The 14,672-nt window shown below is 40.6% G+C and overlaps 1 protein-coding gene across 1 annotated transcript in view; it reads left to right on the forward strand.

Annotated features, from left to right (window-relative positions):
* Positions 1-759: 759 nt before the first annotated feature.
* The window catches only part of ERLIN1 (ER lipid raft associated 1), a 35,221-nt gene continuing 21,308 nt past the window's right edge, over positions 760-14,672 (forward strand). Inside the window, exons 1-6 of the mRNA XM_065893866.1 lie at positions 760-883; positions 1,163-1,286; positions 3,305-3,386; positions 7,957-8,003; positions 9,382-9,443; positions 13,008-13,133. Coding sequence (XP_065749938.1) covers positions 1,174-1,286; positions 3,305-3,386; positions 7,957-8,003; positions 9,382-9,443; positions 13,008-13,133 — 430 coding nt within the window. The 5' untranslated portion in view covers positions 760-883; positions 1,163-1,173. The remainder of the gene's footprint in view (positions 884-1,162; positions 1,287-3,304; positions 3,387-7,956; positions 8,004-9,381; positions 9,444-13,007; positions 13,134-14,672) is intronic.

Genomic DNA, 14,672 nt, shown 5'->3' on the forward strand with positions numbered 1-14,672 from the left:
TCTCCATCCTTATTCTACCTTGTCCAGTTGTGGTCCCACTGCTAGCCTTTCAAGGCTTACACCGTTACTGCCCAACCTCTTCTAACATGCTGCCCTTATTTCCTTTGTATCCATCTTTCTTACTCCCATCTACTCTTTCACTTTGTCCTTTCTGTTTCCGGTAATACATGCAGATAATGCATAATTTAAAAGAACAGAAAAATATGTAGTGAAAAGAAAGTCTGTCTCTATTCTCTAGCCATCCAGTTTTCCCTCCCTGCAGAAAAAGTGCATTCGAGCCTTTCAAAATCTGGGCCTAGCCTAGCATCCCACTCCTTTCCATCACACAGGCTTCAAGGAAGCTCAAATGCTCATTGTCTTCAATCTTCCCGGAGGACCCTCCAACACACACCCACGTTTACTGCTTATTAGTTTGTTCTTATTGCTTGGATGGCTTTCATAAAGCCCTCACTGGATCAGCATTCTGGCACGTTAATAGGTGACTGCACAAGAAAACGCTGACCAGTCCCTTGTCTCAGAGGCCCTCTCCGTTCCTCTGCCTCCTTCCTTACTCCACATTGCCGATTTCCCGTCTCTTCCGGAGCAGGAAACCAGCAGTACACAGTAGAGAGCCCACGTACCTTCGCGCGAGATAGCTCGGCGGGCGGCGGCAAGAATTTTGTCCCGTCCGCTCCCCGTCTCTAGTCGCGGGGCGAGCGCAGCGTCGGTGTGCGTGTTCGCGCAGCCGCAGTGCCCCGCGGGTGGGCGGGGCCGGCTCTTGGCCGCGGTTGGTGCGGCCCGGGTGGAGACTTCACGTGCACGCGAGGGGCGGTGCGTCACTGATCGGTGGGGCGCGGCCGAAGGGTCGGCGTCCGTCCGGAGTCTGCGGCTGGCCCCCTTCTCAGTTAATGCTTTCCCCTAGACGGGGAGGAGCGGCTGTTGGGAGCGGGGTGGGGGGGGGGGGGGAGGGGGGTGTCAAGACGCTTACCGAGCAGGGGCGACCCACGGGCCGGCTCGCGCGGAGGGGTTGGCGACGGGGAAGCGGGCTCTGCGAGGAGGGAAAAGAGGCACAGACTCCTCAGCTCGGCCTGCGGGAGGGGGCCAGGTAGCGGGAGGGCGAGGTGGAAAACGGAAGGTGGGCCTGTCACTCACGGGGCTGGGGCCCCGTTCCTTCCTCATCCAGGAGGAACTAGGATGAATATGACTCAAGCACGCGTTCTGGTGGCTGGAGTGGTGGGTCTGGTGGTTGTCCTCCTCTACGCCTCCATCCACAAGATCGAGGAAGGACACCTGGCCGTGTACTACAGGTGAGCGGCACGTGCAGTCAGCTCAGGTTCTAGAGCAGGTAGAAGGGAGACTCCCATTAGAGTCTAGGAAGTTGTTCCCTCTGCGGTGTCAGGGAGCTCTTTCCAGTCCTAGGAAGTGACTTTTGTTGCAGCTCTAGGGAGAGTATGGGAGCTGTGGCAGGCTTTTGCAGAGCATCCTCGAGGTGTTGAACAGTTTCAGTGCTATGTACATTGTGTGCAGAGGTTAAGACTCCCTGTAGTTGTTCCTAGTAGTCAGTAAATTCAGTCATTTGCAGAAAAAAATGAAGGGTAGAAGGCAGTGGTGACTCCACCTGTGGCTGAAGAAATGGATAAATCATTGTTAAATTCCATACAGCTGTACTCACCATTAGTTGCAGCTGTAGGTGCTATTTAGAAACTCTGGTCCTGTTTGTGGTTGTTCCTTAGAATTTTTTTTTTTTCCCTTTAAAAAGTCCTGGTGTCTGGTTTGGGCTTGTAAGGCCATTAAGACCATGACAGTTGTTAAATTCCTGGACCTTGGGAGACAAACACAGGATTGTGACAGATACATCCTCCTCCCACCTTTCCCTTTCTTTTCAAGTTGTGGAAAGCAGTGGTGTGGAATGTGTTGATCTCTAGCTGAGATGAATAGCTTTTCCTTCAATGTAATTACCACCTGTTCTTTTGATATAGACAGAGGACAGTTTGGAGAAATTGCGATAATGATGTATTTGAAAGAGCTTCAACTTTTAGCCGGCTTCTGTCATCCCATAAAACCAATATTTCTACTTTTAGATCCATCCTGAGTCTTAGAAACAGTCTTCCCTGTGAAGCACTAATTTCAAATACAATTTTAGTGATATATCTTAGCAGGTGGTGGGTCTGGCATTTAAAAAATGGCAGATTAGTCTGTATTTCCATCTAGTTCAGCATTGTCTTCCTGATAGTAAACCCAAGAACATTTCAAGGTATGGCTCAAAAAATTAGGGCTGGACCTCAAACAGTTCATCTTCTATTAGCTATTTGTTATGCATTGTTTGCAAACCTATATATATTTTCAAGATAGGAAGGTAAGTTATATTAATTTACTATTCATTATGTAAAATAGGACTTCTTTTTTATATTTGCCTCCAAATTACCTCCTTTTTATAACTTGCAAGATGTGCCTTCATGTTTCTCACATTTCGGAATTTGGTGAACAAGTCCACACATATCTATTTGTAGTCTTATCCCCTCACCCTTCATCTTTCCGTGCTAATTTGTTGTTGTTGTTGATTTTATAGAGTCTTTATGCCCCCAGTATTTTTTAATTTGCTCCAAATAAGTTTCTTTTTTGATTAAAAAAAATTGTTTAAATTGTTAATTTACAATGTTGTGTTTCAAGTGTATAGCAAAGTGATTCAGTTATACATATATTTTTTTTTTGTATATTATTTTTCAGATTTTCTATTACAGGTTATTACAAAATATTGAGTATAGTTCTCTGTGCTATACAGAAGGTCCTTGTTGTTTACCTATTTTATATATAGTAGTGTGTACGTTAATCGCCCCCAGCATTTTAATTGCTTTGCAGGTAGATTAAAAGAATCTTGAGCATCAGAAATTTTCTCCTTCCTTGAAAGTTTGTGTTATCTATTTTTTTATTCAGCCTGGTGATTAAATGTATTGTGTTTTGATCTGGCTCACGCTATGTACAATTAAAGTACATCAACTGAGAGCCATTCGAATTTTTTTCACAAGTAGTTCTCAAAAGGTTAAAGACCAAAGAGAATCTTTATACCTGAGAGTGGTGCTGGAGACCCAGAGGTATGGTTGGTAGAACTTGTGAAACAAGGTGTAGCATGGGCAGTTTAATTTGATCTTTTCACTTTTGTAGGTGTGGCAGATATTTTAGGGACCAGCAGTTGTTCATCATTAGTAACTCATATTAGGCTTTAGTAGATCAATAGCATGAGTAAGAGTGAATATTATAGCATTTTAGATTTGGAAAGAGAATTTCTCTTTTTATAATCTTGTCAAATTGAAACATCTTTTTGCAGGGGAGGAGCTTTACTAACTAGCCCCAGTGGACCAGGCTATCATATCATGTTGCCTTTCATTACTACGTTCAGATCTGTGCAGGTGAGTGATTCCTAGGGAAGCCCCCACACTGGATAGACAGGTGCGAGCGGAACAGTGACCACATTCATGGGTGGAGATAGAATTCCTCATTTCTTAAGCTAATGGTAGTATTTACTTAATTGTAGGAGCTAAAAGTTCAGAGTACAGTTGTCACAGCATAAGTTATGGTTTTGAACCACGTCACTCTCTTGAGGTATATTAGAAGTATGAGCTAGGCGGCTTGGAAGGACTCACTTCTCCCATCTATATAGTGGTATGCAGCAGGTTTTGTGTTGCTGCTGTCAAAATAAAAGCAGGACTTTGAAACACAACTAGAGATATAAACCAGTGATAACTTGGTTTAGAATGGTGTTTGGTTTCCATAGAGGCAAGCTCCTGGGCTACTGTTAACATGGAGGATCTGAATTTTTATACACAGCTTCTCTGCTTCACATTTTTGCCTGGAACATTAAGCATAATCATATGTGGAACATTAGTGAGTGTTCTATTTTGACAGCATCCCAGAATATCTTAAATAAGCGGCTGGTTCTTGAGAACAGACACTTAGTAAATATCTTTTGAGGTAACAACATGACAAAACAGGATTAGATTGTTACTACTTTTTTTTTTTTTTTGTGGTACGTGGGCCTCTCACTGTTGTGGCCTCTCCCGTTGCGGAGCACAGGCTCCGGACGCGCAGGCTCAGCGACCATGGCCCACAGGCCCAGCCGCTCCGCGGCATGTGGGATCCTCCCGGACCGGGGCACGAACCCGTGTCCCCTGCATCGGCAGGCGGACTCTCAACCACTGCGCCACCAGGGAAGCCCAGATTGTTACTACTTTTGCAGGCACTGTGTGATTATAAATCTTTGGATTCAGAAGTTTGTCTACTCTCCGCTGCTAATTTTTCAGGGCTCGGGAAAATTCATGTATTTCATCTTGTAATTTAAAGTCTAGGCTTCCTGCTAAGTGAGATTTTCATTATGAATACTTAAATCCTCCAGATTTCCCTCCAATTCCCTTTTAGATGGCTTGGGGCAAGAATTGTGTCTGTTAAAGTGAAGTATAGTGTTCTTCCCCTAGTCAGACTGATTTCCATATTGTTTTCCCATATTTATTTTATTCACTCTTGCCTAGGCTGATGCTATTACCTCTTCTCTCACCATCTCTCTCTTTATTCCTTATTTCCTGTCTAAATCTTGCCAGCCTTTTTAAGGCTCATCACAAATCCTTCTCCTCCTCTTCCATAGCCCTTAAAGTCTGTATTGTAAATTTTGGCCCTTGATCTTATTTCCTTTAATAATGTTGTCTTGTATTGTTCTCTTAAGTTTTTGTGTGAATTTTTTTTTTCCAGAAAGTCTCCAAGCTTCTTAAAGGCAGGGGTCATAACACGTTTATATTTCTGACCTTTCTACTTGTGGTGAAAGTTGTTAAGTTGAGCTGATTTCTCTGGAAGCGGTGTGGTGTAGTGAACATGGGGCCAGAAACCTGTAAACTAGGTTCTGGCTCTGCCACTAATTGTTTACATGACTTTGCAGAAATCACTTAACCATTCTAGACTTCAGTTACTCCTCTGTGAAACAAGGGGTTTTATTTGCATGAACCCATCAACAGCTTAAATAGTCTATATTGATGTTATCAATGGCATCATCAGACCCTTAGAGATCAGGGGCTTTTTTAGACCTTGTTCAAAGCCAGGCAGATTTGTCTCTGCCTTCTTGGAGCTTAGTATGTTGAGTCATACTGATGCAGAGATATATAAAAGAGATACAGACAATAAACAAATAGATTTTAGAGTTTAATTACATATATAACAAATACACAGTGTGTGTGTGTGTGTGTGTATTCATACATATACACACACAAACACATAGAGTGATAAACTGTCATAAAAAATGAAAATGAGGGACTTCCCTGGTGGCGCAGTGGTTAAGAATCCGCCTGCCAATGCAGGGGACACGGGTTCGAGCCCTGGTCCGGGAAGATCCCACATGCCGCGGAGCAGCTAAGCCCATGCACCGCAACTACTGAGCCTGCGCTCTAGAGCCCACGAGCCACAACTGCTGAGCCCGTGTGCCACAACTACTGAAGCCCGCACACCTAGAGCCCATACTCTGCAACAAGAGAAGCCACTGCAATGAGAAGTCCGAGCACTGCAATGAAGAGTAGCCCCTGCTTGCCACAACTAGAGAAAGCCCGTGCACAGCAACGAAGACCCAACCCACCATAAATAAATAAATAAATAAATAATCTTATTAAAAAAGAAGAAATGAAATTAGTAAAAAGATTTACTGGGCTTCCCCGGTGGCGCAGTGGTTGAGAGTCCGCCTGCCGATGCAGGGGACACGGGTTCGTGCCCTGGTCCGGGAGGGTCCCACATGCCGCGGAGCGGCTGGGCCTGTGAGCCATGGCCGCTGAGCCTGGGCGTCTGGCGCGTGTGCTCCGCAGTGGGAGAGGCCACAACAGTGAGAGGCCCGCGTAAAAAAAAAATAAAAATAAAAATAAAAAGATTTACTGCTGGAGTCAATGTGACTAAATAGAAATGGTCTGTCTTTATATGTGAAACTAACGTTCTAGGAAAGGATTATATTAATAAAACCCTTTTAAGAAGTTGTTTTCATAAGAATGAGATAAAGAAACTTATTTTTAGGAAGTTTTGGAGCACATTAGAAGACATAGCTTATATAAACAAATGGCTTAAGAGACTTGGCATTTGAAAGGAATATTTAAGAAGCATCTTGGGGAACTGTGAGATCCCATATATGATGTAAGAAAAAAAAACTGTTTAGAAAAATATAAAAACCTTCAGCCTTTAAAATATATATTTATATAACAAAACCAAAGACTTTTAAAATAAACATTCATACTGGGGAAATTTTTGAGGTAATATAAAAGAAGTATAAAAGTACATGGAGATAGGATGTTAAATTGAAGATTTAACATTTGAACTCTTTCCTAGTTCTACTTGGTTTGAAAATTGACTAGAGAATATCCTTTAGGTTTAAATAGGAATGTATATTTAAAGTTGATTTGGAAGTTGAATATGGTGAATGTTTTGAAGGAAATAAAATAAATTGAGCTCACCTCTGTCAACTTCCCTCACTCTACCTACATCCTGTCACTAATGTTTACTATCACCCTTTTAACCCCAGACTTAACATTCTATTCTTTTTCCTCCTGGAATTTTATATGAAACTAGTTATCAGATCCCTTCTCTATTGTATCTCCTGGGTTGAAAGCTTTAAATTTCCATGGCCTTTTCTACATTAACCTAAATAAATTACTATTTTAGCTTCCCAGCTGGTTTTCTTGCCTCCAGATATGATAGATAATGAGAACCACAACACACATAAGCAAAGGAATGAAGGAAAAGTCCTATTTTTGAAAGGTTTGTTTGTGGCTGTGTGTAAGGTGGACTAGGGGGAGCACAAGCCCCCCAGCAAACATTCAGGACCCTCTGCCTAACATCATCATGTTCTCTTCTCAGAGTTTCACCTCTCATCTATATTGTCCCTTCTGCTCCAGGCAAGCCAACTGCCTCCTGACACCTATACACATAGTTTGTCCTCAACTTTGTGTATTTGCATAGATACGTATTGAATTTAAGATGCTTCTCTGCCTTATCTGTTCTTATTTCTCCTTCTCTAGACTGGGCTTATAAATATTTCACCTCACAGAGCTTTTCAAATGATTATTTTACTCTATCACTTAATACCTAACAATTCAGTTTATACTCTGTTATTTGTACCTGTTATGGATTGCTTTGTAAGGATTTTATCTCCTGTGTTGGATTGTGAGCTCTTTGGAAACAAGGACCATGCTTCTTTTTTCCATTGTATTCCATAAAGTACTATGTTGCTGTGGGCTTAATATGGTGCAGTGTGTCCAGAATACACTCATTATGTGCTCTCCTGTTGGAAGCCTTCAAGTGCAATAGGGAGTCATTCTGGATCCGAACCAAGTTGTGACAGGGGCAGAGTAATTAAGTACCAGATGGTTGGTTCACAAGGAGGAAGCAGTGCTGATGGTGGCATTTATTTTAAAAAGGAAATTGAGAGACTGTCTGAGAAATCTCTAGGACCTGAACTAAAATATTGACTATAGCTTTAGAGGAAAATGTTGGTGTTGAGCTCAAGGGCCCCTCTGAGTTGAAGACTGCTTGTATGCCTATAATAGTTATCTTTTGCCTTCATTGTAACCATTAATATTAGCAGTGGAATCAGAGTTCAGAGTACAAATCCTAGCAGTAGTATCCTTGTGGGTAATCCATGTAGTTTGCAGTCCCAGGCCAGCTCCATGCAAATAAGGGACTGACTGAGAGATTGAACATGGAAACTTTCAGGTTGAGTATTGAAGCTTTCCTGGTGCATCTTGACTCAGACATTAACTGTAAAATATTCTGTCTCTAGTCTTTCATGTTTGCCAGGATACAAAAAGAGATTGCTCTGATAGCTAATTTTGGGGGACTAAAATTGTAATGGAGCTCTCCCGTACGTACCTTTCAGCAGTTCTCTAGAGATTTTCCTTTGGGACCAGTGGTTCTTTGATGATATGTGTGCTGAGTATTGATGAGATATTTTTTCCTCCCCAGACAACACTGCAAACTGATGAAGTTAAAAATGTGCCTTGTGGAACAAGGTAAGCGTTCCCCTTGCTTACCAACCTCCCTTTGGTTCAGATGTATTTTCTGTTCATAAGCTGTGATCACTTAAACATCTTTCAAATAGGCATCGTAGTAACCCAGGGGGATTTCTCTTCTGAGCATTATTTGAGAAAAGCCCTGTCTCCAAATAGGACCTTTCCATCTTAGCCATTTTAAACTAACAGTAGATAGTTTAAAATGAAATCAGCTTACCTTGTCATCTGTAGTATTAAATGCCATCTAATTTAGAGTTTCTGATTCAGTAGATCTGGAATGAGACCCGAGAATTTGCATTTCTAGCAGAAGTCCCAGGTGATCCTGAGCTGATCTGAGGACCTTACTTTGAAAAATCACTGCTGTATAAAGTTTTGGGGCAAAAAAGGCAAGCAAGGCCCAAATTATTTTTAGAGTATAATCAGTACATTGAATTGTATCAGAAGAAGAGTATAAAGTTCAGTGTATGTTTTAAATCCTGTATTTTAAATGACCAAAATATCACAGAAATGTTCTTAAAGAGGGAGCAAATTCTCTCTGTTTTAAGTTAACGTATTTGATACAAGTTCTCCCTAGGTGTATCTGTAACTTTTTGATAGATTCCCTTTAGAGATGACTCAAAATTGGCAGCTGATGAGATGTTGGGTAAATTTTATTTTTATCTTCGTGCTTTCATGTATTTGTCAGATTTTTTTCAGTGAGCAGGTATTATGCTTTTTTATCAGAAAAAAAATGTTGTTGTAAGTTGGTAGCAAGGCTTAGTTGTATAGTTTCAAAATTTCTTAACTTCATGTATCTTAAATTGAGGTTCACATGTTCCTCAGGGTCTGTGCTGGTAGGCCAGGAAGTATAGGAAGCCATTAATTAACGAGACCTATCTTTCTGGAGTGTCAGTTTTACTTCAGGGTTTGGGGGAAGATTCTTCTTTTCATATTAGAGTAAATACAGATGAAAAGTAGATTAAGATAAAGAAGGGAATCAAAAGAATTTCAGCCTGTGGCTGGCCTCCATACCTCTGGGGAACCACTTTACCTGATTCCTTGATGGAGAAGTGTGAGAAGTGCACTGCCTTAGCTGTTGGCTTCATTTAATAAGGGCAAAGTGCTAAGCAGCTCTAGGTTATAGGTGTGGTCTTCCTGTGAGCTGACTTTGATCACAGCAGTTACGGAGGTGAGCTTTTGGTTATGAGAGAGCCAGGTGAGTGTGTGCAGGGTCATTTGAGTAGTGAGCAGTGAGGTCAGTTCAATCGATCAGTAGTCTATGTCTTTAGATTTTCCTTCTAAATTTCTATCATGTGGGATTTGTTTGATGATGTAGAATTAATCTAGGAACATAATAGGTTTGTATTTGGCTCACATTTTTCCATTTCTCTGTTTTTAGTGGTGGGGTCATGATCTATATTGACCGAATAGAAGTGGTTAATATGTTGGCCCCTTGTGCAGGTATGGTACCCATCTATTCTGTTATAGTTATAATCAGAGTGTCTGTAACTGAGAGATTCTCTAAGGAATAGGAATAGATTCCCTAAGGAAAGTTTTTTGACCTCATTCATTTCTGATATATATTTAAAAAAATAATCGCTGGAATATTTTCCATTCCTAGGGAATGGCGACAGAAATAGGTCAACAGAGTTGACTTTCTGCAACTGTATGCGTTACGCTGAGCTGAGTGTATCTAAGAAAAAGACAGTCATTGATTATTTCTAGAATTTCTAGAAAGTAGCATTTTATCCAGTCAGGATGAGAAATAATATCCTTACATGTTAAAAGTCTATAACTGATCAGTTCCTTGGCTACATTGATTTGTGACCATAGAAAAATCTTTTCTAGTTGAGATTTGCTACAACTTGCAAAGCAATCTGAAAGTCCTCAGTGTGGGGAGAACACTTTCTTGGTAAAAGATGAAAACTCACAGAGATGGAGTACTGTTCAAATCAAAAACTTAATTAGGAGTTCTGAAGTAAGATCGACCATTTTAATGTTTGATTTCTTTTTGTAATTTTTTTTATTGTGATAAAATACATGTAACATAAAATTTACCTTCTTAACCACTTTTAAATATTCAGTGGACATTACATACATTCACATTGTTATGCCACCATCACCAGCATCCATCTCCATAACTCTTTTCATCTTGCAAAACTGAAACTCCCTACCCATTAAACAAGAACTCATGCACCCGCTCTCCCAGCCCTGGCAACCACCGTTTCTGTCTTTCTGACATTTCTGTCTGTACTTTCTTTCTCTGTGAATTTGACTACTCCAGGAACCTCATAAATGGAATCATACAGTATTTGTCTTTTTGTGACTGGCTTCTTTCACTAAGCATAATGTCCTTAGGGTTCATCCATGTTGTAGTAGCATGTGTCAGAATTTCCTTCCTTTTTAAGGCTGAATAATATTCCATTGTATGTATATACCACATTTTGTTTATCCATTCATCCATTGATGGACATTTGGATTACTTCCACGTTTTAGCTATTGTGAATAATACTACTATGAACATGGGTGTACTTGGGTTTCTTCGAGACCCTGCTTTCAATCAAAAGATCTGCCATTTTCAGAAGACCTAAATGGACATTTCTCCAACAAAGACATACAGATGGCCAACAGGCACATGAAAAGCTGCTCAACATCACTGATTATTAGAGAAATGCAAATCAGCACTACAATGAGATATCACCTCACAGTAGTCAGAATGGCCATCATTTAAAAGTCTACAAATAACAGGGCTTCCCTGGTGGCGCAGTGGTTGGGAGTCCGCCTGCCGGTGCGGGGGGCGCGGGTTCGTGCCCCGGTCCGGGAGGATCCCACGTGCCGCGGAGCTGCTGGGCCCGTGAGCCATGGCCGCTGGGCCTGCGCGTCCGGAGCCTGTGCTCCTCAATGGGAGAGGCCGCAGCAGTGAGAGGCCCGCGTACCACAAAAAAAAAAAAAAAAAAGTCTACAAATAACAAATGCTGGAGAGAGTGTGGAGAAAAGGGAACCCTCCTACACTGTTGGTGGGAACGTAAATTGGTGCAGCCACTATGGAAAACAGTATGGAGGTTCCTCAAAAGACTAAAAATAGAGCTGTCATATGATCCAGCAATCCTACTCCTGGGCATTTACCCAGACAAAACTATAATTTGAAAAGATACATGCACCCCAGTGTTCATTGCAGCACTATTCACAATACCCAAGAGGTGGAAACAACCTAAGTGTCCATTGACAGATGAATGGATAAAGAAGATGTGGTACATACATGCAGTGGAATACTACTCAGCCATAAAAAAGAATGAAATAATGTCATTTTGAAGCCACATGGATGGACCTAGAGATTGTCATACTAAGTAAAGTAAGTTAGAAAGACAAATACCATATGATACCACTTATATGTGGAATCTAAAACGTGACACAAATGAACTTATCTATGAAACAGAAACAGACAGGACAGACTTATGGTTGCTGTTGGGGAGGGGTGGATTGGGAGTTTGGGATTAACAGATGCAAACTATTATAAAGAATGGATAAACAACAAGGTCCTACTGTATAGCACAGGGAACTCCATTCAATATCCTGTGATAAACCATAATGGAAAAGAACATGAAAAAGAATGTGTACATATGTATAACTGAATCGCTTTGCTATACAGTAGAAATTAACACAACATTGTAAATCAACTATAATAAAATAAAGTTTTTAGAAAGATCTGCCATTTTATTTTTATCCTTACTACTAAAATTTGCATGCTCACTATGTCAGGATACTGTGTTGGCAAAAACAATTTTAAAAGGTGAAGTTAGAGCCTTTGCATTAAGGGCTTTTTATTTTCCTTGAGAAGACATGATACTGACCTAAAAAAAAATATATATATATACACGTATAAATATATATATATATGTTTATATATATAAACATATATATGTACATATATAGGAATGTAAGGTCGTGCTAAGTTTCATGTCACTGGTACAGGCACAAATAGCAAAAGAATTTCAGAAGAGAGAGCGACCTGTATTACTATCAAGTGGATTTGGATTATATTTTTCAGCAATTAAGTATTTTCCTGTCTTTTATCATCTACTTTCCCTGGTCACAAATCAGTGGAATGGACTATGATTGAAAAAATAGAAGAAGGGGAGATAGTGCTCGTTTTCTGACCAGAGATAAAGAGGAAACTATTGTATCACCAACTCATTTGGAAATGATCAAGAGGATGAGTTAGTCAGCGAGTATTTATTGATGGCCTGTTCATCTGTTGTGATCTGGAATCCGGTTACATCTAGTATCCTCCGTGGGAAGGCGAGTAGAGCAAGTCTTGGATTTGAAGGGAGAAAGCATGTTTTAATAAGTAGGGCACAGGTTCTGTCATGTTCTAGTATGTACCCTTAGGCACATTTCTGAAATTCTGTTTCTCAGTTTCATATTATGCAAAATAAGGAGATTTTTTTTTGTGAGAATTAAGTGTTAATGTATATAAATTGCCTGATACAAAGTCTGGCCCAGAAATGTTAGCTTCTTTCCTTTCTAGCCTGTCTTTTTTTTTTTTTAACAGCCTTTAAAAACTGCCTTTTTGAAAATGGTCTTTTGGAGCTGTCTCCTTCTTTCATTCCCACTGTTCCTCAGTTAGTTCAGGCCCTCTTTACCTCTTAGCTAAACTTTTACCTTGCAGTAATTGCTTTACAGTTCCCCTGCCTCTGATTTATATGCCTCACAATTCATTTTCACTCTGCTGCCAAAGTACAGATCTGATTGTGTCATGCCCTTGCTCAATTTTTGACGGTTCCTTATTACCTCCAAGATAATATATACTCTCCTTAGTATGGAATATGAAGTGTGCCCATTAGAATTGCAAATGCAGTAATATCTGGAGAATAAGGCACAAGGAACACATTAAGGCTTGGAGTTGTGTTTCATGTTTTCACTATTTCATTGGCACTTTTCCTCATGTATATTTTATCACTGTAACTTTTACCTTGGCTGAATTAGAGGATACACGGGTGAACATGGATAGTACCTCTCTTTCAGTGTTTGATATAGTGAGGAACTACACTGCAGATTATGACAAGACCTTAATCTTCAATAAAATCCACCATGAACTGAACCAGTTTTGCAGCGCCCACACGCTTCAAGAAGTTTACATTGAATTGTTTGGTAAGTGTCTCATTTGTTTTAAATATATAAATAACCAATTAGAAATCTTGTTCAACTTGTCTGTGAATGCTATAATATTAGTAAGCATTATGCTATTTGAGCATTTCTTCTGAATTTATAATAGAGCAATTGTCTTTAAAATATTCTTTATCTTAAGTTTAAAATTGCTTAAAATTGCTTAAATTAAGCAAATAGTTACGCAAACAAGATATTTTAAGAATGATAACCATTTTCTGAAGTACAAAGTATGTAACTTGGTAGAGATTGGAAAAAGATGATTTACAAACTAAGTTCTTTTTTTAAAATTAATTAATTAATTTTATTTTTGGTTGCGCTGGGTCTTCGTTGCTGCACGTGGGCTTTCTCTAGTTGCAGCGAGCAGGGGCTACTCTTCATTGCGGAGCGCGGACTTCTCATTGCGGTGGCTTCTCTTGTTATGGAGCACAGGCTCTAGGCATGCGGGCTTCAGTAGTTGCAGCACCCAGGTTCAGTAGTTGTGGCATGTGAGCTCAGTAGTTGTGGCACACGGACTTAGTTGCTCCGCAGCATGTGGGATCTTCCCAGACCAGGGCTCGAACCCATGTCCCCTGCATTGGCAGGTGGATTCTTAACCACTGTGCCACCAGGGAAGTCCCAGACTATATTCTGTTTTTACTATGATAATTTACTGAAAATTAGCTTTGTTGCTAGTTTAATAGATAATTTGGAGAAATTAAGAACCTGTGTCTTGGAGTTTCCCAAGACCCACCCCCACGTTTGATGATTTGCTAGGAGGACTGACAGGACTCAGTATAATCATACAACTAAGATGTACTACAGCAAAAGGGTACAAAGCAGAAGGAAAAGGCACTTGGGTGAAGTCTGAAGGAAATCAGGCACAAGCTTTCAAGAGTCTTCTCCCAGTGGAGTCATGCAGGATACACTTAATTACTCCAGCATTGAATTGTAACAATACACGTGAGATGTTGCCTGCTGGAGAAGCTCATTAGAGACTCTGCAGGATTTTTACCGTGGGCTGGTCATGTAGGTACCTTCTGCCTAGCATATACCAATATTCCAGATTCCCAGAAGGAAAGTAGATGTTCAGCACAAAACACATTGTTTGAATAAACAGTTTAGGCACAGTGAGTCATTGTTATCAGTTCTGGGGATAGAGGGAATGCTCTCCAAATCCATGACCCCAGGTGACAGCCAGAGGCCAAATTGCAAACAGGCCTTTCTAAGGATAGTAGTTTCAGTCTTGCTATGTTGACTCTCTTCTGTACAAGTTGCTTTTCATTTGTGGTAGGGAAAGCTCTGACCGGGGATTGGGTTGCTGCTATTGTCTGCTCACTTCTCCCTCCTGGAATTCTTAGTGAATTTCTTAGAGGCAGGCATAGGGATGGTTAATCAATTTAGAAATCTACCAATTGATTCCTCATTGATGATTGAGCACTATTGACGTGGTGTTTGAGAAAACTGGTCTGTCCTTAATTGTCACATCACTGGTTATTTAATAATGGGGAAGGTACTGTTGAGGTGGATAGAAAATTCATGAGT

The sequence above is a fragment of the Phocoena phocoena genome, chromosome 16 (assembly GCF_963924675.1).
Source record: "Phocoena phocoena chromosome 16, mPhoPho1.1, whole genome shotgun sequence".
NCBI lineage: Eukaryota > Metazoa > Chordata > Mammalia > Artiodactyla > Phocoenidae > Phocoena > Phocoena phocoena.